General features: G+C 54.3%; 2 protein-coding genes across 3 annotated transcripts in view; both read left to right on the top strand.

Moving 5' to 3' along the window:
• Nucleotides 1–2,879: 2,879 nt before the first annotated feature.
• Nucleotides 2,880–22,369, top strand: PPARD (peroxisome proliferator activated receptor delta). 2 transcript variants are annotated; one of them, XM_026864423.1, is made up of 8 exons: nucleotides 2,880–3,054; nucleotides 3,461–3,549; nucleotides 15,568–15,796; nucleotides 16,455–16,606; nucleotides 17,353–17,491; nucleotides 18,074–18,276; nucleotides 19,178–19,628; nucleotides 20,029–22,369. In XM_026864423.1, the coding sequence occupies exons 3-8, from the start codon at nucleotides 15,667–15,669 to the stop codon at nucleotides 20,274–20,276; spliced, it is 1,323 nt and encodes a 440-aa protein (XP_026720224.1). In that variant the 5' UTR covers nucleotides 2,880–3,054; nucleotides 3,461–3,549; nucleotides 15,568–15,666; the 3' UTR covers nucleotides 20,277–22,369. The 2 variants fall into 2 exon arrangements, with proteins under 2 accessions (XP_026720224.1, XP_026720222.1); XM_026864421.1 differs by having other exon boundaries at nucleotides 19,175–19,628.
• Nucleotides 19,899–26,548, top strand: part of FANCE (FA complementation group E) — an 11,493-nt gene continuing 4,843 nt past the window's right edge. Inside the window, exons 1-2 of the mRNA XM_026864419.1 lie at nucleotides 19,899–19,903; nucleotides 24,129–24,130. The gene's annotated coding sequence lies outside the window, so the exon portion shown is untranslated. The remainder of the gene's footprint in view (nucleotides 19,904–24,128; nucleotides 24,131–26,548) is intronic.

Raw genomic sequence — 26,548 nt, 5'->3', positions numbered from 1 at the left:
GTTTCTGAGGGGGTGGGGGGGGAGGAGCAGGAGCTCTGGTGGCTCAGGTCTGAGCATTGAGGAGGCAGTGAGGGCCTTTGGGGGCAGTGATCTGGAGGGGGCTGGGAGGGCAGGGACATCTCGGTGGCTGTAGGGTGCAGGCTCTTGTTCCTGCTTGAGAAATCAGGGAAGATGGAATGGAGAGGCTGGGGGAGACAGTCTGCCTTTCTTCTTTCCCAGGGGTGGGGTGGCAGAGGGGGGTTTGCCTGTGGTTTTAGGGTACCAGTGAGGGGCACTGCTGGGGTCTGGAGCTGGATTGAGAAGCAAGAGGGTCAGGATGGTCCATCAGTGGGGCATCAGGTGAGGAGTTGCTTGAGGAGAAAGGATCTGAGATTCCTTTTCTCATCCCGCATATCTCCACATTTGGTTCCTGCTTTCCCCAAGATCCCAGATAAGAGATGTTTACTTTTTGTGCCATGCTTTTTCCACCTATAAAGCAGGAGTACTGCCACCTTTATTAAATAGCTCTAAAGCACTTGAGAGTTCTGCACAAGGTCGCTTATCCCACGCTGTGAACGCTTGTAGCTGAATGCAGGAAGGTTGTACCCACATGCTGGCTGGGTTCAGTGTAACTCTTAATTAGCTTTCAAAGCAGTTGTAAAAAATCCTAGGTGAAAGTTAAAAGAGCATGCAGAAGTAGGTGGCAAGAGATCTAATTTTCTTTCACCTCCTGCTTCCCTCCTTTCTTTTGTTCTACCAACCTGTTGCATTTTTTTCTTCCGTGTTGGCTAGCTCCAAGCTCTGTTGTTATAACCAGCTAGGATCCTGTTGTTACACTGGGCTGTTTCTCCCCAGATGAGTTTTGACCTCCCCTTTTTCTTGTGGTCAGAATGCCTCCTGGCCTTGCTGTACTTACAAAAGTTTGTGTGCACTGACTTCACCTCAAGTGATGTTTAACAGCCCTATTTGTTTATGATCAGAGAGCCTCCAACCTATTTACAGAAGCTGGTGAATTAAGGTACAAAACCTGTTTATGAGGTAGGTGTGTTTTAGTGTCCCTGGATGGAAAATCAAAGCACAGAAAGGAAAAGCAGCTGAAGATGCAGCTTGTCAGTGGAGCAAGAGAGAATACACGCCCTCTGTGACAATCCCATCTATGCTTTTCCCACAGCATCAGTCTGTCATCGACTGTATTGTATCTGCAAGGCTTCAAGCAGCGTCCTGGTGTAAATCAGCTCAGCTTTGGCCACCTTCCCCTTCGACAGCTGTGCTAAGAGGCCTCTTGCACACGAGTGACAATCGTGCTTGCAGGAAGGAATTGTTCTGTTGAGCCGCCACGTGTTGGGAAAGCCCCTGTGAATGGGCCGTGGGTGGGCAGAGAGGCAGGCAGGCTCTGGGTGAGCCACAGGGTCCGGGCAACGTCCGTTGTGACGATGCAGAGGGATCTGAGTGTGGAGAGAGGATAATGGGGAGGCCCAAGGCTGGTAGCAGTGTGGACCTCTTGAACCGGTGGCCTGCTGGTTGAAGCAGCCCATGTCCCATTTCTCATTTCTATTCCCCTTGCTGCTGTCTCTCTTGGTACAAACTCCCTTGCTGCCTTCAGCAGAGAATCCCTTTCCTCTTCTGGTATAAACGTGCTCCAGGCTGTGCTGAGGTGGGAGTTTTCTCCATGACTTACCGTGTGTCAGCCTGGGATACAAGAGGAAGCTTTCAGGAGGGGTGTGCTGGCAGGTTCCCTCCGTGCCCTGCTGAGCTGGTGCAAGTACTACCTTGTGTGTGATGGCGATGGGGCATGCCCTGGCATTTAGCTGTGAGCAGGACGAGGTGAGCCAGTAATTTAGTTTTAATGTTCAGATCTCTGGCAGCAGCAGCAAAGCGCTCAGATCTGCGGTGGGAGAGAGCTCAGGGTGTGATTCATGCCCTCCTTGACAGTGTCAACGTTACACTTTATTACTAAATCAGGGACAGGTTTTATTGCTGGTGGAGATGAAGAAAGCCCGCTCCTGGTGTGCCAGTGGGGCTGTAATGACTTTATTATTGTTCCTCATCAGGAAGGTTAAAGAAAAACTTTGTCTGGGGTGTTTAGAAAAACTACCTTCCGTTTTGGGAGGTGAGCAGGGATGAGAAACTGGCTGTAGCCTTAACGTCCCACTGTGAAAGTGAAGTTACTGTGTGTGGGTTTATGGCCCCACTAAAGCGGAGGGCTGGCTGCTGGATCCATGCTCCCTCCCTTGCTGACTGACCTTCGGGAGGTTTGTCTCTGCCTGTAAACCCAGGGCAATCGCTTTCTTCAAGAGGGGGCTGTGATTTTTATGTCGCACGAGAAAGAACAATCCTGATGCCAATGATGCTTCAATGCAAGGGACTGGGGTTATTTTTTTGGATTTCACACTCATACCCTCCCCTGGATGTACATGGGCTGCTCGGCAACGTAGGAAACGCCCTCCACACTCAGTGTGCCAGGAGCCTCAGCTTTTGGGGCAGGGGATTTGCTTTCTTTTGTCACCCACTTCTGGTGCTGTGTCAGACCCGGGGGGTGCAGAGGGTGTGTGTCACTGATGAGTGGGATTCCCTCTCTGCCTTGAGCTTGTGGCTTGGCTGCCGAGCTGCCCCTCTCGGCGGGGGGCTGGTGATGCCAGGTTCATTGCCGGCGCTCCGCTGCCTTGCGACTCATCCCGTGGTGGAGGGAGCAATACGAAACGGGGCTTTTCCATTGGGGTGGGAGGAGCAGCTAAGCCTGGGTAATGTCAGGGAGGGTACATGGGTTCAAGTAGCATCATGTTCACAACATCTTTGTTTAATATGTTAGTCCAGTTAGTCTGCATAACTGTGTCTAAATATAGAACATATTTTCTCTAAGTCCTCTAGTTCAAAGCCTCATAAGCCGGGTTTTTTTTCAGCATTGGTCTCTTACTTCTCTCCTGAGCCTGAAATTCATACAAGGCTATTTGCAAAGTTATCAGGAAAACCAAGAAGAGTGAATGAACTCTGTCGAATCCTTAAGTTTCATCCACCCGAGAGGGAAGTTCATTAAAGTTGCAGTAACTTTCTGTTGGCCTCTTAAGGGTGGATTGAGTAAACAAGCCACCTTATAGCCACCACAGACCTATTTCTAGCATCAACTTCATGCATTGTCATAAGAGCTCAGGGTCATCGGCCTCTGGCTGCGTGTGACATGAGGCAAAGGTGACATCCTGATGCTCAAAGCCTGGTGAGGGGTCGGTCTCTGGTGGGACACCAGGGGATTTGCTCCACTGCTTGGTTTGCAGAAGCTCCAGAGCCCAGGGAAGAGGCTGCAGTCACACACTGCTGCCCCCCAGCCCCCCGCGGGGAGTCACCGCAGCCGATGGTTTCAGCGTGCGGTAGAGGGAGTGTGTGTTTAAATTTCAGAGCTGTTGCTGGATCCAGCCCAGTTCTCCCAGCGGCATAAATATCTGGCCTTCAGCACAGCCGTGGAAATTCGCGTTGTGTTCTCTTGCAGATTACTCGGGTTTTCAACTCTCCGTGCTGACATGGTAACTGAACGGTGGCTTTCAGGGACAGGCAGACGGGGACAGCTGCTCTGGAGAGGTAACCCTTCCCCGTCGCACGCGGGCCATCAAGCAAAGCACTTCTCCTATGTGTGTTTTTAGAAACTTGGGATAGAGAAGAGCCTAGGAAGTGCGACTTGCTTTTGGCAAGTTTCGCTTTTGTCCCTGAGCTTCAACTTTCTTAAATTTCTTGACCTTAACCTTTCTTATATTTCTTAATTATATTTAAATTTAAACTCTATGCCTTAGTTTTGTTCAGTTTCTGAATATGATTTTTTCAGTTTCGGAATATGATCTTTATGAATTACGCTTAGGAGTATGCTGTGAGTATCGTGGTCTAATCCTGTTCTTTTAAGCCGACTGTTACCGTCCAACTATAGCGACTTAATATTTGATTATTTCACTGGTTTTTACAACTGAAATTGTCTCTTGCAGATTGGGGAGGGCACATGAGATCGGGGGCTTTACTTGGGTAAATAATCACCTAACGATCCAGCCAGGCAATCTGGCAACAGCATCGATACCGGCTGTCGCTGCGTAACCGCCTCGCGCGGACAAAGCTGAGCGGGTTGGAGCCGAGCTGGGACAGGGGTTTTGAGGGGGTGCTCAGCACGGGCTCGGGCAGACACCGTCCTGCCCTCAGACCTCTGAAGTGATGCCCCAAAATCTTCACTGTTGCATGTAGCTTCTACTGGTGCTGTGGCTGGTTGCATGTAGGGAGTGGATTTCTTTTTGCCGCAACAGACGCCTAAGGTGTTTAGCTGGACAGAGCTGTGGTTTTCTGTGTCAAGTTTGTGCAACTGTTGTGCTGTCTCTGTTCTGGCATTCGAGACGTGGACTTCCAAGGATCTTCGCAGCGTGTGGAAAGGATTTTGTAATGAGCCACATGAGGCTTTGCTGATCAGAGGAGCATTGTTGTGCAGAATTGCTTGCTGATGTTAATGGTCTCCGTCCCTCTAGCGTGTTGCCTGTTGACAAATACGTATTTTTGTACAGTACATCTTGTTGCCTTTCGGAGAATATTGTGTCTGTGGCTATTGAATTATGAGCTGGAAATCTGCAAATGTTCTTAGAGACTGTGGAATTAGCACAACAAGAGACTCTTGGGCTCCTTCATGCAATGGGACCTGACATACAAATGACTTTTTAATTGCATGAGATGATGTTACAGTGCTTATGCCTGAAAGATTATTTGCTGCCAGAGCCCAGCCTGGCTTGCCCTGACTATGAAATTTTAGAGATGTTGGCTTATTTTGTGGTTTCTATTGGCTCCCTTGCTTTGTAGTAGGAACAACTGCCCTTGTTGATAGCCACACATCTGTCAGGCTGTGTAGCTGCTTTCTCATCAGGCGCTGCAGAGCAATCTCTGCTTTTCTAGAAGTGTCGCTATTCAGAGATATCCTGCTTATCACTGCTGCAATAAGTTTGGAGACTCTGGGAAGGTCTAGACAAGCAGAAGTGATTTCCATAGTGAGTACAAGTAAGATTTTTCTGTAGAACTAATTTTTTTTTTTTATTTTATACTATGAAATATGCTTGCGTTGGCAGAATGCCTGGGAAATTACTTGACTAAAGCAGGGTTTAGAGTGGAAGGACTAATGCCAATATGAAGCCTTTTGGTTAAGGAGATTGTAAAATGTGTCTTCCCCAAAATAAATGTTTTGGGATGACGTTTACTGGAGCCCTGCTTGGTTTCAGGAAGGGTTCAGAGCACAACTGACTTGAGTTGTATCTTAGTTACAGGATGACTTCTTGAAATGCTCTTAATATTCACTGCTATAATCATAGTATCTGGGAAATGCCTGTGTCCTCCAAGGCTTAGCCAAGAGCTGGTGAGCATCTGAGATCATTTGGGTCAGGACTTTCTCACCCCTTGGCAAAGGGCTCTGATGTACGTGTGTGTGTCGAGGTGTTTCTCTGGGGATCCCTGTGGACGGGTTCTGCTCGTCGAAGGTTTGGGTTTTGCAGAGGCTGTGGTTTGCAGGGGAATCCTGACCAGGGAGGACGTGGTGAGATAAAAGCACGAGCCAGAAATGCAAACATTTCTTGAGGTGCTGCGTCAAGCCAGAGCACATCTCTGAGGCTTGTGGGTAGCAACAGCCACATAATGTCCGTGCTAACTAGAACTGTTGCCCTCATGCTGCATTTGCTGGTTTGCCCTCGCCTGGGAACTAGAATTTGAAATGGCAAAAACCAGAACATGCACGTTCAACCCTGTAACAGAGATGTGGGATGGAGACAGGGAACAGTTCTGGTGGTTTAAAAGGGCAGATGAGCTTTCCTACCTGAGCTGATAGGGAAGAATTTCTTTGACAGTCTGTTGAGACAGACTTTACTATCAACCATACTACTGCCTAATAAATGTGTCATTAGGAAAGGCTTTGTCAGGCCAAACAGAGGATGGGTGAGATGGCTTCAAAAGAAGCAACATTTTGTGCAGTCACCTCAGTGATGGGAACCTAAGCTCAAATCTCTATTCTGCCTGACTTTTTACAAACATTTTTTTAATGCAACTCCTGATTTCATCTTAATGCAAATCTGGAATATTTCTGAGAATGCCCAAATCTGCTTTTCACCTTTCAGCTGGTTATATGGATTCTGCTAGAGCTGTTGGACCTTGAAGGTTGTTAACCCCACAAGGCCTGAGACCCACATCTCTGAAAAAAATCTGTGGGTTCTCATGTCCATGGGGTAGGTGTCATGTTGTGGGACTCAGGGACACGGGGATCTCTGGAAAAGGGTTGGTGGTGAGCGCAAGCTTGGGGCTGGAGCTGGTGGAACCCGCTGAGCTCCTGGCAGCTGGCTGTGTTGGGAAGTGGTAGTTGTTGGCTTGCTGTGTGCCTCTGCTGCTCTCTCCGTACCCCCAAGGTGGTGCCAGAGATGTGAGGATGTTATGAAAGGTGCCAATGCTCTCCTCAAGCATTTTGTTTTCTAGGGGCTGAGGCAGAAATCCAAATGGCCAGAGCACACTGAGATCCTCTAATTGGCAGAGGAGTCTTGGCAGGATCACGCTGACATGATCGCTGCTCATACCACTGCTGAAAATGCAGGGAAACCTCTGTTCCTCCAGTCAGCTCTTGCTATGTGAACGTAGCCAAAAATAGTAAGGAAACATCATTCCCCTCTAGTTCCCTAAGAGGGTGTTGAACTAGTTTGTCTAACAAAGCTATCCTCATGTTCTCTGGCGTTTTCCGTACGGAGACGTCTGCAGTCAAACTCAGACTTCCTCTTTTTTCCTGCTCTGTGGTTGAAATGGAGATGCAGTGAACATGGTGATTTGTTCTGAGCATTTTGGCGAGCGCGTTCCCAGGCCCTGCTGAATCATCTGAACTTGTGCCTGGGTATAATTGCTCACTGTCAGCTGCGTCCTGGGATCAGAGAGGCATGGCTGGTGCCCAGGATATTTTGCTAATGTCTACAAAACCAGTAGCACTTTTCTAGGAGTCTGAGTGTAAGCATAACAAATCTTATAGGCTGGTGGATTCTTTTTTTTTTTTTTTTTTTAATTTATTCTTTTTCCAGGTTAGCCCATGGCATCTAAAATCTCTGTCACTGCAAAGAGGACGCAGCTTGCTACTGGTTTTGTGGGTGTCTCCCTGGACCAGGAACACTGGCAGCCTAGCAATAAAACTGACTGGCCTGCTGGGTATTTAGCGCCAGCCAGCAGGCTGCACGCACGTGTGTATGATCCGGAGCGATGCGTTGGTCTGCTGCTGCTTTTCTACCCCTCGTTGCTTTTCTGGGGAACTGATTGCCCCATCCAAAGCAGGGGTGGCACTTACTGGTGTCCCAGTGACACTGAGACTTCAGGGAAAACGGAAGATGGGTCCTGGTGTGTCCAGTGCTGCCATATGACGGCCTCGCTCGCTGCCAGCCGTGCTCCCGTGTGCAGTGACAGCATGTTCCACTTGCTGCTTTCCTGGTCTTCCATTTAAATGCTGCTCCAAGTCTGTAACACCCTGTGCCCACTGTTAGCCTTGGGAAGTGGTGTTGCAGTTCCCGGGAGCTCCTCCCTTGTCAGCTCTGTTCTATAATTACTGATGTTCCCGAAACCAGATCCTTCCACATGTCCTGCTCGGGTTTGGGACGACAAGGGGTCTGTAAGCAAACCGAGTGCCTTGGAGTAAAGCACGAGAGGACTTCAGGAGTTTTGGAAAGCATCAGTTTACAGGGGTTTGGTGGGTTCTCTGAGCCGCCAACCTCCTCGCCTTCGGGATGATAAAGAAAAGGGAAGAATATATCCCAAACGCCTTCTCTGGCACTTCCAAAGAAGAAGCAGAGCTGTGGAAGCTGGCACTTGTGGAGAGGCTGCTGCAGGAGCACAAACAGGAGATGCCGGGCTGGGCGGCGGGTCCCTGCCAGGAGACAAGAGCAAGCCTGTGGGCTGAGAGTCCCCCGTGGCCACTTAACCAGCTCTGTGGCCCCCACGAGCCGCTCTTGCCTCTCCCGGCAGCGCGTGTGCGAGGTTTGTGGCCTTGTTCCCAAAGCTTTGCCATGGCTTCACAGCCACCTCTGTGGTGGGGACGATTGTTTTCCTTACCAGACGTAGTGATCTTCTCAAATAGCAACACTTCTATGCTGTTTCCAGCTCTAAGAAGCCTGGGTGGTGTCAACTTCCTGGTACCTGCTTCTTTCCTGGCTGTGGTCCTCGTTGCAGCGGGTCAGAGCCTTGTGCCCCTCCTGCCCCTGGGTGCTCTGGGCTGTCCTGAGTTGACAGCAAAACGCAAATATCAGTCAGTGATTGCCAGGATGAGCCATTTGCTGAAAGTAGACCTGGAAGCCCTTTGTATAGGAATGTACAACGAGAGAAGATGGTCACGAGCAGTGTGGTGTGCTGACCTGGGCTGGGGGGGCCAGACTTGCGAGCGTGACTGCTAACAGGTGGCCAAATCCATAACAGGGGAATAAACAATGGCACTTGGCACTGATGGATTCCTCTACGCTTCCAAAACATGCCGTCTCTGTGAGCTAATGCAGCAAGGAAAGGATCAGGAAGGAAGCACTGTAAAAGTCCTGGGTTTGGTTTTTTTGGGGGTATGGTGGTTGGTTGGGTGTTTTTTGCTGATGAAGGAAATGGAGGTGTGGGTGTTGACAGGATTTGCTGAAGGTCGTGAATCAGGACTTCAGATAAGAACTAACCGCTCAGCGTTTTGCTGCCCACCCTGCTGTTCCCCCTTCTGCAAAAGGCAGCCAAGGAGCCCGGCTCATCAGAGGCTGAAGAGGGCAGGGAGTCCTTCCTGGAGAGGTGTGGTGGGGTGATTCCTGTAGAAGCATTAACCCTCTCCCAGTATCTGCCCTCTCAAGATTTCAGAGCACATCTGGTGCGTGCTTGGAGCTGCTGGAGCCAGGAATGTCTGCAGCTCCTGGAGGATGAATTGCAAGAGAAGAGCAGCCCAGCAGAACCCCCTGTTACACGTGGTTGTGAGTTCATTGCCCAAAGTCTGATTTGCTTCTGTTTCTGCGATACCTCTTGCTCTCTGAAGAAACCCAACACAGGCGAGAAAGCAGGAAGTTCCTTTTGGAGCAAAATACCATGACCTGGTTTTGGTGACAGCATCAACTATGGTACAAAAAGAGAAGAATTCAGCAAGTTGTGTAACCTTTTCTTTTTTTTTTTTTTTTTTTTGGACTCAGTGTCCAGGAAGTGGGTAAGTTAAAACAGACAGCAGATACATGATTCATATGATTCATTCTGGCAAGCCTGGATGCTCCAGGCAAGCGAGGGAATCTCCTGTACCCTCTGTCACATGTTCCCGACTAATTAGCAGCAACACAGTAACAGCATCTCTGGCAGCACCCTGGGCTTTCGGCTGGGCTCCTACTGGGTGACACGCAGATAGCCCACACAGCTTGGTGCTGGAGAGAAGATCACGAGACTGGACTGGAGCATGGCACCATGTCTGAGCAGATGCTTCAAGAGGGAGAATCTGGCTCTGAGTGTCAGTGCTGGCCCGGGCTGCATGCAAGGGCTTTTCCTTGCTAGCTCTAGTAATTTAGTTCTGCGTGTAGCGTGCCTTGCGGCCAAGACTTTGAGTAAGGGAGGAAGCACTTGCGTAGTAGGTGCTGCTGAGATCTCATTAGCTAATGAGGAGTTATGTTGATCTTTCAGGAACAAAAACAAACATGTTTTCCGTGTTTGTCTCTCCTGTTTTGTGCACTTAGTTACCTTTCCTGTATTGCAGCATCTGCTTAGCTCTTGCTCAGCTTTTATTAGTAGTAGCTGACATGTAGGAGGAGGAACAGAAGCTGGTACTTGATCAGCAGATATTCCAAGCAGTGACACAACCCAAGGGACATCTGCAAATGATGGCCAACAAGCAGCAATCACTTTTTTTTTTCTGGATTCAGTTCAATTTTTGTTGGTGGATTCAATATGTGCTACACGTCACAGAAAGCGCTGCCATACAAGGATCTGAGTTCTTATTTCACCCCTTCCAGAAGGATTCATTTCTGTTGACTGTGAATTTGGCTAATATTTTTGTCCAGAGGAATAAAAATACAAGCCAGAAGTCCTCCCATGGTAAATTCTTTTGCAATTTCTGGTGACCTCTTTTACAGTGACTTGAACTACTGCTTTGAGCAGATCAACTCTGTGACTTGGACCTTTTTTGGCGCTTTGTTTGCCTGGAAACTCCCGTCTTCTAGGGATGGATCTCGTGTGGTGTCAAGATCCAGGCTGTGTCACGGTCGACTCGGTGGACTCGTGAATCTCGAAAGTGCAAATGGTGACCCAACACCAAAGGGGACAGCAGTAATGAAACAGTGAAACTTTTCTGTGTTGCCCGTGAAGTGGCACACAATAGTTAGAGATGGGTGAAAGAAAGGAAAAAAGTAAAGTTAAGTTCAGAGAGAGGAGGGAGAGAGGTTATAGCTACCACTGCTGATCTCACAACGTCCTAACGGTCCCGGGTCCAGCTGATGCTGCGTTGTCAATCATCATGGTCCTTGGTGGGGAAGTTTCCATTGTCCAGAAGTCATCTTTTTATGCTTAGTAACACACCTTGCTTCACCTCTGCATCAGGAATCTGCTCTTCTCAGAATTCAGTTGTCATATCTCCACCCTTTTCGAGTGAGGCCATTGCCATTGTGCAGGGGGAGTGTCCAAGGTGTGCTCAGTCTTGGAGGCAGGCAGCCTTCAAGCAGAAAGTGTGTTTTGGTATTATAATGAAGCAAAGTTCGTCTAAGGTTCAGGATTTCTTCATCCATGTTACGGCAACAGTTGCGATCCATCTTTTCTGACAGTGGCTGTGGGGTTATCTCTAACAGCTCTGGCTGGGCCCAGGGACTGAACAATAGCCCAGCGCCACCTGCACCTCACAGTCAGTGCTCAGGGGAACAGCCCAGCGCTGCCTGCACCGCACAGTCAGCGCTCAGGGGAACAGCCCAGCGCCGCCTGCACCTCACAGTCAGCACTCAGGGGAACAGCCCAGCGCCGCCTGCACCTCACAGTCAGCGCTCAGGGGAACAGCCCAGCGCCGCCTGCACCTCACGGTCAGCGCTCAGGGGAACAGCCCAGCGCCGCCTGCACCTCACGGTCAGCGCTCAGAGGAACAGCCCAGCGCCGCCTGCACCGCACGGTCAGCGCTCAGAGGAACAGCCCAGCGCCGCCTGCACCTCACGGTCAGCGCTCAGGGGAACAGCCCAGCGCTGCCTGCACCTCACGGTCAGCGCTCAGGGGAACAGCAGTGCACTCTCTGTGCCATTCAGGAGCCTTGGCACCACATTCCACTCCAGGGATCGGCAACTGTGTTCCAAACAGGCTGCTGTCGGGTACCTCACTGTCCATGTCCCCGATCTCAGGGCTGAGACAATGCTGATCTGACTGACTTACAGACTGCAGTAGGGACTTGGTCAATCCCATCTGTATAAATATATTAGAAACAAATCTATGATCTCCTGGAGGGGAATAGGGGCAGGTGTCCTCTCTCCACCCCTGTGAGCGCACCGAAATTACCTCTTGTTTGAGCTCACCACCAGTGAAACTACACCCGGTTTAACAATGAGGTCCTTCTAATTACAAGCACTTCCTTGCTCTTATTTTGTGGCTGTCTGGCTGCCAGCGCCTGGGTGTCTGCGTTGAAACCCACGTCCCTTTCTTGTGACTCTTCGCTCTGCGTGCAGGACTCGGAACACTGGTGAGAAACTGGGCTTTTCTGTCACGTTGCCCCACCACTCTTCCTGTGCCCAGACCGCGGGCACTTCCTCACCAGTTTGTCAGCTTCTGCTTCTCTGAACTTGGCTCCGAGGTCTACATGCTTATCACTGGTGAGGAGCTATTGGGCCAAAGGGGTACAAGCTGCGGGTTGGATCTTGCTTGGCTCTGGAGAAGTACTGCCTTCTTGCAGGGGGTCCATGCTGAAGATTTGTCTCCTTTTAACTTTTATTCCTGTTTTTTTCCTCCTCTCGTTGTGCCTTGTCTCTCCCCCCATTCCTGCCATATGGTTTAGCTCGGTATAGATGCCAGCCCCTGCTTCTAGTAAAGATAAACCTGTTGCCTGTGCTGTTTGCAGCGTGGGAGCAGGGCAGGCAGCAGGCATCTGCCCAAGCCCGGAGCCAGCAAACAAACCCACCCTCTGCCGGCTGCGGGCTCCCGGGAGGGAGCCTGATATCTCAGCCAGGGTTACTGAAGCTCCTTGGAACAGGGATCGAGGCAAGGGCAGAGCAAGTCACGAGATGCTTGCCCTCTTGCTCGTTCCCATCCTGTGGGAAGAGGAAGGGAAACAGCTTTGCTGGATTCTCCAGAGAAGCTTAGGAAGGAATTTCACGGTCCCCATCCTTGTTTCCATCCTCTTTTTCCATCTCTGCCCTGTGACAGCTGCCAAACAGAAAAAGGAGGTGGCTATGCCAGGTAGGAATCTCTGCCCTTCTCCCTGCACCTTGAAGCTTGCGTGCTGTGCTCTGTCGGGTGGCTTTTCAGCCACAGAGAGAAAACCCAAATTATCCTTCCTCTGGCTCTGCCTGCTCGGCAGCTGGATGTGGAGGCACCGGATGCAAGGAGAGGTCCTGGGGTGGACATGGGCCCTTTAGCCATCCTCAGCCATTCCTGGTGCCATCCTACAAAGATGCAGGGCTGTGCCAACCCTGCCTGTGGCTGTGCTGGCAGGGCAGGCCCCTCCTTGTCGCTGAGAGGGACAGACTTCAGCCAAATCTCTGGGGAGCTCCAGCTTCCCAACATACCCCACTCTGCACCACGGAGCCAGCAGGAAACTGGAGGAGCGTGTGTGAAACCTTGGCAGATCTCTACAGTCTCTGCGTGCTGCCACGCTGCTGCCCCTGGCCTAGAGGGTAGGGCTAGGGGACCCCATCTCTTGGGGGGGCCCTGCCAAGCTCCAGGCCGGGGTGTGCAGGCATGGCCAGGTCCCGCCTTTTATTCGGGCAGCGGCTGCCTTGGCCTTTCATCTGCCGAAGGCGGGGGTGCAGCCTCCCCTGTGGAATCAATCCCTTTTTCCTGCTCCTCTCCCTCTATCTCTGTTTAGAAAACAGGGGAACAGCTAAGGGAAAGGCAGGTGTGCAAACAGCTCTCGCAGCTTCCCTCTACCCAGGCCCCTGTACTCTTGGCCTGCAAGGAGATAGTAAAACAATACTTTCAGAGCCTTCTGGTAACAGCTTTTTCTCTGGCTCTCCAGCCGCTCTCGAAGGGTGGGATCCGAATCCGTATTGTTCCCATCGTGCCTGTGTGCTGGAGCCTGGTGTTGCTGTCTGTGCACATCTCACCCTCTGCTTTCCCCCTTCTCAGGGCTGCACGCCCATCTCTAGCCAGACCAACTCCAAACACAGTTTTGGGGTTACTTTGGTGGGTTTTGGGGAGCAAGCTGCCACCCTAGGAGTACCCAGCCCTGAGCAGACCCGGCGGATGGAGGACAGTGTGGCAGGGATGCAGCTGAAGGAATGTGCCCACGTTATTCCCACAGTAACGTTACATGAGGGACCTGGGGCGAAGCAGAGGCCTCCGTCTGCGCTGGGTTTGAAGCAAGTGTCCTGTACTGGATGCCAGAGACAAAGGAGAGCTAATAAGAAGCTCATTAAATTGCTGCTGGATGTATTTTCCACTGCAGACTAGTTTCTCCTGCCACAAGCTTCTCCCACTAACTGCTGTTCCAGGCAAAAGCGTTTTCCTGATGTTTGTACATTCATTTATATATAGCCTTCGAAACGACGGAGCTCGTTACCCTCCGTCTCCGATGAATAGGTTTTCCTGCCTGTGTGCCATGTCCCACCATGCGGGATGTGTGGGAGGAGGCCAAGGATAACACAGCCCTTCAATGGTCCCTTAGTGCTCCTGCGGAGGCTCGGGAAGGGAGCGCTCTGCCCTCGTCTAAGCACCCCTCTGCCTGCTCCTGCTGTAAAGGAGAGCAGGGCAGTTGTGTTTGCTAGGTGCCTCTAACATACTGCTCCTTGAAACAAAGCCTCAGCCTGAATTCCCAGCATAGAGGGGAAAAGCAAAGCCCCCCTGCCCACGGGAGACCCAGGCTTTGGTGCAGTGCTGGCTCCAGAGGGTGACTTCTGTCCTGGCTTTGTGACGTGTTTGCGTTCAACCACCCGCTTACAGGTTTTATCCTCTTCCCTTGGCTGTTTGCTTCACCTCACAGAGAGCTCTGACCTTGCTTGGCGTTGACGGCTTTCCAGTGGATCCAAGGCTGTGGCTCAAGTTCAAAGTGCCAGGTGTGAGGGTCTGCTGTGGGAGGGAAAACGAGCCCAGGGAGTCCTGGGTCACTGCTGCCCTCCCCCAGCAAGCGCTGTGCTTGGGTCACAGACCAGCCTCCTGCTTGGGGCTTGCCCTCAGGCGAGTCCCCTGCGAGTAGCTTAGTTGCTTCACTTTGATGTGGGCTTGAAGATGCTGCATCAGTTTAAGTTGTGCCTGAAAACTGAGGCTTTCCGGGTGGAAGCTGGATTTCAGTGGCTTTTCTGAGGGTATTTCCCTACTTAAAAATAGCTCCTCTAAGGAATTGAGTATATAAACTGGGCTTGAGATACTAATTGCTGGAGGAAGAGTCAGTTTAGGCGTGAGGATCTGGAGGTAAATGAGTGCCGGGATGTTGCAGCATGAGCTGGGCACTCGGGTGAGATCCAGCATGGGGAGGAGGGCGGTGGGAACGGCTCTGCAATGGTCCTGGTACCGGCTGTGCATCGCTTGCACAGCTTGTGTTTTCTGTGGGATGTTTGGGATGGACTAAGGCAAACAAGGAGCGGAAGCGTGCAGGAGGAGGATGGGGCTGTTCCTCCCACAGGAAGCCCTGGATAAGACACTGGCTGGATTGTGCGGCCGTTGCCATCACGCTGCTGGACCCCGTGGCTGAGCAGGGCCCGGCAGCTGCGCGGAGCAACAGCAACACATTCAACCCAGCGGCTCTTGGCAGAGGAGCCGGGGCCGGTTACAACACAAGGAGTGAAAATAAACACAAACACTGTAACTGGCAGCGCTCTAATGGGAAGGAGCATGAGCACAGGGGCCGGCAGAAAGCCATCGGTCTTGCAGATGGCTTGCATGGGCCAGGGGCTTTCAGCCACTGCCTGCTGCTGCCTGGAGCCCTGCTCCCCCAGCATCTCCCACTCATGGGCACAGAGCTGCTGTGCCCTGATCAGCTGCTGCTCTTGATCCGAGCTCTGCTTGGCTGGGTGGGGAGGGAGGGTGAAGCCAGCCCTACCTGAATCTTTCTGGTGGTGTTGGCTCTGCCAAACCCGGCCTTGGCTACAATCATGACATCCCAGGGCACTAGTGGCTCCGGGGGACATTGTCTGGGGTGGTGTTTCTGCTGTAGGACTTGCAGGCTGGGGAGCCCAGGCCCCTGGGTGGCATCTGGGCTGGTCTGCGGTCTGTTTGCTGGGCTTTCAGTACAATTCCAGTGAAATTTTGCTTTCTTGAGACCTGAGTGTTTATATGTTACAGTGACCTTTAAAAGGCCCCGGGTTCTGCTCATCTCCCTGGATAAGGAGAGAAGGCAGAGCAGGACTAGCGTGGTTACACACCGCCCTGCTGCTGGCGTGCTCCTGGGGGATGTTTGGGATGGACTAAGGCAAACAAGGAGCTGATGTGGGTGTTTGTCCCTTTGTCCCACAGGCTAGCAGGAACAGCCTGGTAGGGTCCATCTCGGATAGACGCGGATGATGCCAGAGCTATGACAGGGATTGCAGTCTTGGCACTGAGGGGTGATCAATTATGGAACAACTACAGGAGGAAGTACCTGAGGTCAAGGAAGAGGAGGAGGAAGAGGCAGTGATAGTGGCAAGCGGAGCCTCGGATCCAAGTGGAGGACCAGACAGCTCGCTGCCTTCGAGCAGCTACACAGGTGAGTGGACCTTCCCTGGAGTATCCCGGCATCCACATGCTCTGGGCAGCATGCTCAGCTGCAAGAGCAGAGGAGCTGCCCCTCAGTGGAGTTTAGTTTGGTTTAATCCCTTCCCTCTGTGAAATAATGCATTAAGAGCCAAGTTATAGAGAGGCTTGTTTCTTCCTCTGCGGTCACCGCACAGCTGCTGGCAGTTGGTTGGGAGATGGATATTAAAAGGACAGTGCTCCAGAGTGAGGGGACTCCCAAGGTGCCAGAGAATGCTTCCCTGGCCACTTCTTGAAGTCCTCACTGAAAACTGATTGTAGGAGCTCGGGGAGAGGGTTTGATGCTGCTGAAGAGGCTCCTCCAGAGCTCCGGGTGTTCCAGCTGGGCAGCCCTGTGCCAGCCGCCGGCCAGCTGGGGATTATAAAATTTGCTGGTTGGGTTTCATTGCCTAGATGTGAATGCCAGAGGGAAGAAATCAGCATTGATGCGGAGTCTGTCAGCCGCTGGGCGCACTGGGGCCACTTGGCTCTGGGCATGGCATCTGCCTGCAGCCAGTGCCTGATCTCGGGGGTTAACAAATCCCTCATCAGCCCCATGGCTGGGGGAGTTGGACACCACGCTGGGCTTGGGGCTACTCCACCAAAGGACGTTTCCCTTTGTGCATTGGCAGACCTTTCGCAAAGCTCCTCTCCCTCCCTGTCGGACCAACTGCAGATGGGCTGTGAGGAGGCTGCCTTGGGAGCACTGAACGTGGAGTGCAGGGTCTGCGGAGACAAAGCCTCGGGGTTTCACTACGGCGTGCACGCCTGTGAGGGCTGCAAGGTATGTACGCCCTGGGGAGAGCAGAGATTAGACTCCAGGGTCCACGCCATCTCTCCAGACAAGCAGATTTGCAGCAAACCAGAGATGCAGGATTGAGTGAGTGTACAGAAACTCATTTGCAACGTGTCCAGGGTGTGGGGACCACAGGCAGGCATACAAATCCCATCCCAGAGGGAGGCAGCTGAGATGCGTATGGCCCAAATCTTGCCCTGTCATGCTTTACTTTGTAAGGCAAATCTCTCCGTCCCCGCAGGGACCCTAGCTTTGCTTTTAAAGATACTTTCTGTGCTGTAGATCAGCAGCGAGCTGTGTGTTTATCCCCCTGGGATCACTGGCCGCAGCTTGGATGTGTCTCTGAAATTCTTTCCCCGCAGCAGATGCCAGCGGGGCTGCAGCAGCAGCCCAGGTCCTGCCAGACATTCCTGCAGGCTGGGGCCGGCCCGCAGCTCGTTCCTCCATCCCTCCCTGCTGGCTGCCTGCAGTATCACACACGGGGCTCGCCGGCACCGCACCGTGGGCTGCCTGCCACGGTTCCTCCTCTGCAGCCCCCTTCTCCAACCGCACCACCTTTTCCTGAGACAGAGACTCTGCTTGTGTCGAGACCCAGGGCTCCTCCTCGCCCCCCGGCAGAACCTCCATGAGGCTTCTGGGGGTAATAAACCAGCCTGGTCCCAAACCACAGGTGCTAGCACTGCTGTTCCCTTATCCCCCTGCTCCACATTCCCCTCTGTGCCATCTGCCTGCAGGGTTTCTTCCGCCGGACGATCCGCATGAAGCTGGAGTACGAGAAGTGCGAGAGGAACTGCAAGATTCAGAAGAAGAACCGGAACAAGTGCCAGTACTGCCGCTTCCAGAAATGCCTCTCGCTGGGCATGTCACATAACGGTGAGTGTCACCACCGGCCACAGGCCCGGCTGGCCACAGGGCTGTCTGCCCTTCTGTGAAGGCTTTGCACAGGGGGGCTCTCTGTAGCTTGCTTTGTCCCGTGGCTCTCTTCTTGCTAGAGAATCATCTTTTTGACTCTTCATTCCTTTCTCCTGTACAAGAAGGGGCTGTTCATTCCCACCATACAGGCTGACTGCCGGCACGTGGCTGTCCCTTATAGGTTAACCCAGAGGGAGCTGGACACACAGATTGCTCTTCTGTGCTGGGATTTTTTTAAAACTCCAGGTGTAACCATCTTGTTACTGGCCAAGCAGAGGTGTTCATGTGGGAAGCAGGGTTTGTGCAGCAGCCCAGAGGAGTGGCGATGGGGCTTAGTGCGAGGCTGTGTTGGCATGGGCAGCAGAAATGGCTCGTGGTGTCGATGCCCGAGGAGCTGCAGCCCTGCAGAAGCACCATGTTGTGCAGCTGCAGGGGTTCACCAGCAGATCTCTGGCTGCAGTGGCAGAGCAAGCTGCTGCCTCCCTGCACACCTCTCCTGGGGTCCTCCCCGGTGTCCTGACCCGACAGCTTTGCCCCCCGCAGCAATCCGCTTCGGCCGCATGCCGGAGGCAGAGAAGAGGAAGCTGGTGGCGGGGCTGACGGCGAGTGAGATCAGCTGCCAGAACCCACAAGTGGCCGACCTGAAAGCTTTCTCCAAGCACATCTACAATGCCTACCTGAAAAACTTCAACATGACCAAAAAGAAGGCGAGAGGTATCTTGACCGGAAAGGCCAGCAGCTCCCCAGTAAGTTCCCTCCCCAGGGCAGGTGGGGTTGGCCATGATTGAGGTGGGGACTGCTCTCTGGGAGATGCTGCCAGTTCCCTGCTGCAGCCGGGTTGGCTCTACGTGTCCAGCTCCTGGCTGGGAGAATTCCCGCTACTCTGCAGATTTTTGCTGTTGTGGGTGGGTACAGATTGTCTGGGCACTGTCATCCCCAGTGGGGAGAGAACGGCAGAGGGACAGAGAGACGAATGCGAGTGGCCTTGGCAGAGCAGTCCTGGCTTGTGTCAGCACTGGTGTGGCCAGCAGGGACAGGGAAGGGATCTGAGCCCTGGGCTCGGCACTGGGGAGGCCACCCCTTGATGAGTGGGTTCAGTTTTGGGCCCCTCACCCCAAAAAGGCCATTGAGTGACTCGAGCGTGGCCAGAGAAGGGCAACGGAGCTGGGGCAGGGTCTGGAGCACAGGTCTGCTGGGGAGCAGCTGGGGGAACTGGGGGGGTTCAGTCTGGAGAAGAGGAGGCTGAGGGGAGACCTCCTGGCCCTCTGCAGCTCCCTGCCAGGAGGGGGCAGAGAGGGGGGATGAGTCTCTGGAGCCAAGGAGCCAGCGCCAGGCCCCGAGGGAATGGCCTCAAGCTGCCCAGGGCAGGGTCAGGCTGGCTCTGAGGAAGGATTTCTGTGCAGAAGTGGCTGTTGGGCGTTGGAATGGGCTGCCCAGGGCAGGGGGGAGTCCCCGGGATCCCTGGAGGGGTTGAAGAGTCGGGCTGAGCCAGCGCTGAGGGATCTGGGGGAGTTGGGAACGGTCAGGGTGAGGGTCATGGTTGGGCTGGAGGAGCTTCAAGGGCTTTTCCAACCCGGATGATTCTAAGATTCTGTTATTTGGAGTCCCCACGGCAGGTTCCTAACTGCTTGCTTCTTTTTCAAGCAGCCTTTTGTGATCCACGACATGGACACCCTGTGGCAGGCAGAAAAGGGGCTGGTGTGGAAGCAGCTGGTGAATGGCATTCCCCCTTACAAGGAGATCGGGGTGCACGTCTTCTACCGCTGCCAGTGCACCACAGTGGAGACTGTGCGGGAGCTCACCGAGTTCGCCAAGAGCATCCCCAGCTTCATAGGCCTCTACTTGAATGACCAAGTGACTCTGCTGAAGTACGGGGTGCACGAGGCCATCTTTGCCATGCTGGCCTCTATCATGAACAAGGACGGGCTCTTGGTGGCCAACGGGAACGGTTTCGTGACCCGCGAGTTCCTGCGTAGCCTGCGCAAGCCCTTCAACGAGATCATGGAGCCCAAATTTGAGTTTGCTGTGAAATTCAATGCGCTGGAGCTGGATGACAGTGACCTGTCGCTGTTTGTGGCTGCCATTATCCTGTGCGGAGGTGAGCGGGTGCTCCTGGCCATGTGGGTGTCAGGGAGAGTCCTCCCATGCTTAGAGGTGGTTGGGGCTGGGCTGGCGGGAGCTGAGCTGCAGCTGGCCCTGAGATCAGCCAGGGGTGTCTTAGGGGGCTGAGAGAAGAACCGAATGGTTCCAAAACCAAAGCTTTTCAGTGGCGGTGATGCCTGGCAAGCTTGGACCAAGAACAAGGAGTGTAGAAGCGGCATCTCCTCATGTGCTGCTGGGGGATATGTTGTCCAAGGGCACACTTCTCCCCTTGTCTAATTGACAAGGTTGGAGTCACGGTGGGTGGGTTACAGTCCCGGTCTCCCTTTCCCCAGGAGGAACATGTGCTTTGGAGGGCTACACCGTAACCCTACAGCTACCCTGCTTCCTCTCCACAGACCGTCCCGGCCTGATGAACGTGAAGCAGGTGGAGGAGATCCAAGACAACATCCTGCAAGCGCTGGAGTTTCACCTGCAATCTAACCACCCGGATGCCCAGTACCTCTTCCCCAAGCTGCTGCAGAAGATGGCCGACCTGCGGCAGCTGGTGACAGAGCACGCCCAGCTGGTGCAGAAGATCAAGAAGACGGAGACAGAGACATCTCTGCACCCGCTGCTGCAGGAGATCTACAAGGACATGTACTAAGGACCTGTTATTTATGAGAATGAAGCCATGGATTCCCATCAAGACTCTTTGTACAGAAACAAAGAAAACCTTTCCCCACGTCTTCCATTTCTTCTACTGGAAACTTTTTTTCTACGTGACCCTGACGTACGGTACATAGGGCAAGATGCCGTAAGATTTTGCAGCCACCACCTGCTAGGCCAGGGCTTCCGTTAACACACACTAACAAATTTACAAAGGCAAATCATAAGCTACTGTTTCCGTTACTATGGCTCAGCTCTTCAGCTGCTCCCTGGGGCCTCTGGAGCGGCCGACTGGTTTACGTGGCCCGGGCAGTGGGGTTTCTGCAGCAGCCTGGGGTCAGTGGGGGATGCTCTGGTCATCAGGAGACCCGAGCGCAGGGCGGGTGGCCGGTGGGGCCAGCAGCAGCGCTTACAGCGTGTCTTTATTTTCTTTTTTGTGTTGCACTCCGAAGACATAGTCCTGAGCCGTCAAGTCTAGGACAGCGTATAATGAAAGGATGTTTCTCTCTTTTCCAAAGAAAAGCCAGAGTATTTCAAGACGGGTAGGACTGTCCTAGCAGAGACCCACAGCTGCAGCACCCCCTCCCTGCGTGGCGTATTCCTGTCTCCCAGAGGGGTTGTGTGATCTCTGTGGGAGCCCTCGCTCCTGGTATCCCCATTCCAGAGGGAGCCTCCCCTCGGCACCTCAGTGTGAGAGAGGGAGGGATGGGCAGGTGGGAGGGAAAGGCTTTGACTCATAAAAATTCACCTTCAGAGCAGAGGCCAGAATCTGTGGGCTTCCCCAGTCTGGTCTGAACAGGCAGAAGTTAACCAAGAAGGTCTGTGCAAGGCCGAGGGCTGGTCGGGGTCATCCTGCAGGTCCCTTCCCCAGCCCCGGGGGGCTCCGGGGGTTTCGCAGGGCAGTGCAGGCAGCAGAGGCTCCTGTGAGCACCCAAGCAAGCAAAGCCTTCAGCCTCGCCGGCAAGGGGAAAGCCCCAGCCAGCCTGCAGTGTTCACGATGCTGAAAGGACGTTGACCTCTCTGTTATCTGCCCTGCCTCAGCCTCCCTTCTTGGAGGGAGCTGGATTGTCACTCTTCTCGGAAGGGGAGCACAAGGATCAGCAAGCACATTGGTTGCAGAGCTTTGCAGCTGTAAAATACAGTATAAATGCCAAGTATTTGTAAAAGGAGGGAGAGGGTGGGATGCTCACAGTGAGCAGGAGCTTCCTGGCGAGCATGGCCGTGTCAGGGAAGCTGCCCTGTCCTCCTGGGCCACTGTCCCGAGTGCGGGGAGAGTTCCAGGCCTCGGGGTCTGCCTACACCCAGAGCCCTTCTGGGACTTCACCTCATTGTAGCTTCTCACAGCTGGAGTGAAACACTACGGTGGCACCGGGACAGGACCCCTGCGCCACCCGGGCTCCGGGAGAGAGGACGGACCCGGGAAGGGCTTGGTCCCCTCTCGGGACGATGGTGTCTGGCCTAAGAAGTGGCACTTACCCATCTGCAGCTCGTAGTTCTGTGTGCCCCGAGCAGCCTTATTAAAATACTGATACTCCCAAGGAGGGGTTGTGGGAGCAAATTAGTCGGTTTTATTTTATTTTCCTCCTCTTCAGGGTAGCAGATTTCCCTGGTGCAATAATTCCTTTAAAACCCGCAGGTGAAGAGCGCTGGGCTTCCCCTCCGTGTCACAGGGCTAACTGGTCCCAAACCTGCCCCTGCTGCCACCCTCCAGCTCCTTGCTGTGCCTCAGTTTCCCCACCCTCTGCCCGCCCAGCCCCTTCCCCTCCCTACCTCGCAGGGGTGTTATAAATTACCGTTTCTGAAGCACTTTGAAGCCCTCTGGGGGAAGGCACCGGAGACGTGTGTATGCTGGATGGACCCTGGGGGAATTGTCCTTCACGAAGCCCCCCGGTGGCATTCCCCACCGTGGCCGGCGTGCGGGACTCACGTGCTTATCACCAGGGGAACTTTTTGCTCTTCCCTCAACAGTGTAACAACCCTCAAACTGAAATGTATATTTTTGCTAGAAATACAAACTTCCAAGTGTTTTTAATAATATAAATAGTGTCCACAAACTGACTTGACTTTAAATAAATCTGAACTAAATATTTAAGAACCTTTCAGCAGCCAGCCTGCCTTTGTGGGATTTCTCTTGGCTCCTGGGGGGCTGCCCTTGGGAGGGTTTCCAGCAGAAGCAATGGGATTTGCTGGGATTTCCAGGGATTTGCCATGATTCCCAGGTCTCGTAGCTCCTGTGGTTTTCCTACCATCAAACCTAAAGGCAGCGAGAACTGTTCATGAGTAGGGTCCCAGCCTCGGAGCTGAGCGCTCCCTGTCCCACATCTTTGCTGTAGCCTTCCTGTGGGGTGAAGATGGGCAACGAGCTGAGCCCGGCCATGGCCACCCCAAGATGGGCGAGGAAGGGCTCAGGGACATCCCAGCCTTGTGCTGGCACCGACTCTGCTCTCAGCCAGGTCTGAACACCCAAGAGTTTGTAGGGAGTGGCTGCAGACCCCCAGGTTTCCATCTACCCTCCCAGTTTGAGTGCCCCCCGGGGAAGCTGTACCATTGCCCCCAGCCTTTGCCACACATCATGGAGCACGGAGAGCCCCGAGGGTCCAGCCAGGGTCAGGGGAGCAGCAGGGCAAGGGTGAAGCCGACGTGATGGTGGGGAGCAGCAGCGTCCCCCAGCCAGCTTTACCCCTAATTAATCAACTGAGCATGACATCCTATGGTATAAAATATCCCTTTGGCCAGTTTGGGTCAACTATCCTGGCTGTGTCTCCTCTCAGCTACTTGTACCCACCCTGCACCCCCCCGCCCCCATCCCAGCCTCCTCACTGGCCAGGCAGTATGAGAAGCTGAAAAGTCCTTGACTTAGTGTAAACACTGCTCAGCAACAACTAAAACTTTGGTGTGTTATCAACGTCATTCTCATACTAAACCCAAACCACAGCATTGTACCAGCTACTAGGAAGAAAATTAACTCCATCCCAGCCGAAATCAGGGCAGCACCCAAGGCCATAAATAGCCCTGGGAGGTAGCCCAGCCCTCTTGGCTGCTGGGAAGGAGATGGAGCCGGGCTCACGAGTGGCATCTGAGGCGTTGAGGGCCCGGGGGCGCTGTCTGAGGCCACTATGCAGGTAGGGTTGAAGTGGGGGGCGGCTGGGAGAAGGGGGAGCTAGGCTGGAGATGGGGTTGTGATCCCCTCGCTGTGGGGGCAGAGTGCTTTGTGACTCCCTTGAACCCTCGGCCCCCCTGCCTGTTTCCCCTGGAGGGTGAGGGGCTGGAGGGGACAGACCCTGGCTGGCTGGCTCGCTCCCCCTCTGCAGCTGGGGGTCCCCTGCAGTACCCCAGCCAGGCACCCGCTCCCTGCCAGCCCCAACCCGAGGGTTCCTGCCCCTGTCTGTGCCCTCACGGGGAGGCAGGGGCTGCCCCAGCCCTCTGTGCCCCCAGTTTCTCTCTGGGCTCCCCCAGCCCCGGGCAGAGGCTGCTCAAGCCCCCTCAGCCAGCCCAGCCCTGGGCTTCGTTTGCTTTGCAATTAGCCAGGAGATAAGGCTGGATGGGGCAGGGAGGGCCCTGGCTTCCCGCTGGGCTCTGCCCTTGGTGAGGGCTCCTGAGCCCAGACACCATCCTGGGGGCTCCGAAAATATGGTCCCACGTAGGCAAAGCTGGTACTCGGGGGAGATTTTGGGGTGGCCGGTGGAGTGGGGCTGGAGGGGGTCTGACCCCCGGCCATGTGGCTTCTCTGGCCATCAGGAATTTTGCCCGCGGATTCTGTCGATGGGGCCAGAACTGCCGCTTCTTGCATGACAGAAAGTCAGCCCACATCTGCAGGTTCTTCCAGAGAGGGTTTTGCAGCTACGGAGAGCGGTGCGGGTAAGGAGTGGTGAGGAGGGGGCCTGGTGCCACGAGGATGGGCTGGGAGCCAGGAAGTGTTATGCTGGGCTGATGGAACCTTCTGTCTGTCTGTCCCTGGGCTCCTCCAGCTATGAGCACATCCAAGAGGAGCCGGTGCCTGTGGGGACCTGCTACGGCCCCGTGCCCCCCCTGCCCCCCAGCCGCTGGGGCTCGCCGCCTGGCCGTGCACTTGCGGCAGTGGCCCAGGGCTGGGGGGGAGCCCAGCGCAGCTCGGCACACCCTGTTCCCAACATGACACACATGGCCTTCAAATTCGCAAGCCTGGCGGTTGAGGAGGATGAGAAAGACAAGGACAACATCCCAGCACCCGATAACGTCCCTGGTGGGGCCACTGGCAGAGAATCTGCCCCTGCACAAGCTCAGGGTGCCTCAGGTAGGTGCTAGGCTGCCCAGAGGACGGGGATGCGGGAGAATCCTGCGCTTGCGTTTGCCCCTGACCCAAATCCTCCTCCCTCCACCTCTGGGCTCTGGAAAGCTCTTTTAGCAGCTTTTTTAGGGTGGGGACCTGAACTTCTAAGCCTATGTCCCCCCCTGAGCAGCCAGCCTGCCTCTCTGATGGTGGGGCAAGATGAGCTTTTCCCCTCTAAGAGCTCTCCTGCCTGCAGGCTCCCAACTGCAAGGGCTGGAACTGGATCCAAATTCTCCTGACCCCGGCGAGGCAGCGGCAGAGCCAGCGACATGGACTGTCCCTGCGGAGGTGGGACTGGGGGGTCTCCTGCAGCCAGGCTGTCCCTGACACCCTGCGTCAGTCCCGTAGGCCGGGGCAGCGAGGGAGCCAGGGGGCTGCAATGCTGCTCTGCTTGCAGGTCCCCCAGGAGCAGGGGGCTGCGGCAGCCAGGGTCCCCCTGGGAGTGCTGAAAGCCCGGAGCGAGAATGTGGTCTGCGGCATCTGCATGGATCGGGTGTACGAGAAGCGGGCACCGAACGAGCGGTATTTTGGGATCCTGCCGAACTGCAGCCACGCATACTGCGTGGGCTGCATCCGCAAGTGGCGCCGCAGCCGGGACTTCCAGAGCACCGTCATCAAGTGAGTGGGGGTGGGGACGTGGCAGGGGGGTCACTGTCACCCCTTCCGCACCCTGAAATCCGTCCTTGGGTCTGGCAATGTGGCTTTGGGATTGGAGTGGCTTCCCTTTGGGAATGGGCGCTTGGGAGCTGTGATGGGGACAGGGATGTTGGATGAGGCCGTGGTGGTGGGAACAGCCATCATGGGTGCTGAGCTCCCAGCTCCCTTTTCGGGACACCCATCTGCACCCTTCACCTTCACCCAGGGCCTGCCCAGAGTGCCGGGTCACCTCCAGTTACTACATCCCCAACAAATACTGGATCTCGGATGTGGATGAGAAGAAGCAGCTCATCGAAAATTTCAGGGCCCGGACAGGGTGAGTGCATGGCACTGTGGGCTGTGTGCCACTCTGGGAGCTGCACTTGCAACTGTGCTTTGAATCCCACAGGAAAATCAGGTGCAAGTTTTTTGTCCAGAACCAAGGCCACTGCCCGTTCAATTCAGAATGCCTCTACCTGCATGAGCTGCCCCCCAACCAGCTGCCGCAGCGAGCGCAGCAACTACCGAGCATGACCGTGGTAAGGGGGGTGTCCCGGGTGGGGGGAACGGGGCATGGCAGCTCAAGGCCAGGGCTCATCCTCCCTCCTGTGCGGCAGGAGTTCGGCCGTGCTCCCCTGGAGAGATCTGGTGAGGAGGACGAGATGTTCTGCATGCACGAATGGGCCCTCACACTGACCTTGACTGAGACCGGCTTTCAGCGCTCGATTTACGGCCCTGAGATACTCGTTATCAACTTAGACTCTGATTAAGCCGTGGGGTGCCCCCCTTGGCCTCCTTGCTGTTGGCAGCGAGGAAACGTCTTCTGGGAGGTGGAAGCATCTGCTTTTGATGTGTTGAGCTGCTCCTGGCATTGGTTTGGGGTGACTCCAGGCATGGGGGGGTGTTGGAGGGAGTGGGGAAATAAGTCAGAGTGGTGTTTATGAACCATCCCTGTGTCGATGGCTGAACCCCGGCAGGTCTCACATCCCCGCACTCCTCCAGGAAGCCTGGGGGTGTGTGACAGAGACACAGGAGTCTCAGAACACTGGGGCACAGCCCGCCCCCCACCCCCTGCTTCTCTGCACCCATGGGAGACCTCGTGGGAGCCGGGGCAGGGGGCTGGGCTGGGTGCCGGGGGGGCAGTGAGGGCTTTTAATGCACATGGGACTGAGGCGGGGGTGGGGGATGGCTGGGCAGCTCTGGGGCACTGTTTTAAACTGCTTTTAGCCAAAACTGGAAATTATAGAATAAAATAGTCTGTGTACGGTAACACTGCGTGGGGGCTTTGCTTCCGGGGGGCGGGAGGGGGTGGGGAATACACCACC

The sequence above is a fragment of the Athene cunicularia genome (genome assembly GCF_003259725.1).
Source record: "Athene cunicularia isolate RWA chromosome 26 unlocalized genomic scaffold, athCun1 chr26_part2, whole genome shotgun sequence".
In the NCBI taxonomy this organism is placed as follows: Eukaryota; Metazoa; Chordata; class Aves; order Strigiformes; family Strigidae; genus Athene; species Athene cunicularia.
Note: the sequence above shows the minus strand (reverse complement) of the source record. Positions and strands in the feature narration are given on the sequence as shown.

Excerpts from the sequence above, each read along its gene's own strand:
- PPARD (XM_026864421.1), top strand. The coding sequence starts at position 15,667 with ATGGAACAACTACAGGAGGAAGTACCTGAGGTCAAGGAAGAGGAGGAG. Across the intron at positions 15,797-16,454 it reads GCCTTCGAGCAGCTACACAG|ACCTTTCGCAAAGCTCCTCT; the intron begins GTGAGTGGACCT and ends GTGCATTGGCAG. Across the intron at positions 19,629-20,028 it reads TGCCATTATCCTGTGCGGAG|ACCGTCCCGGCCTGATGAAC; the intron begins GTGAGCGGGTGC and ends TCCTCTCCACAG.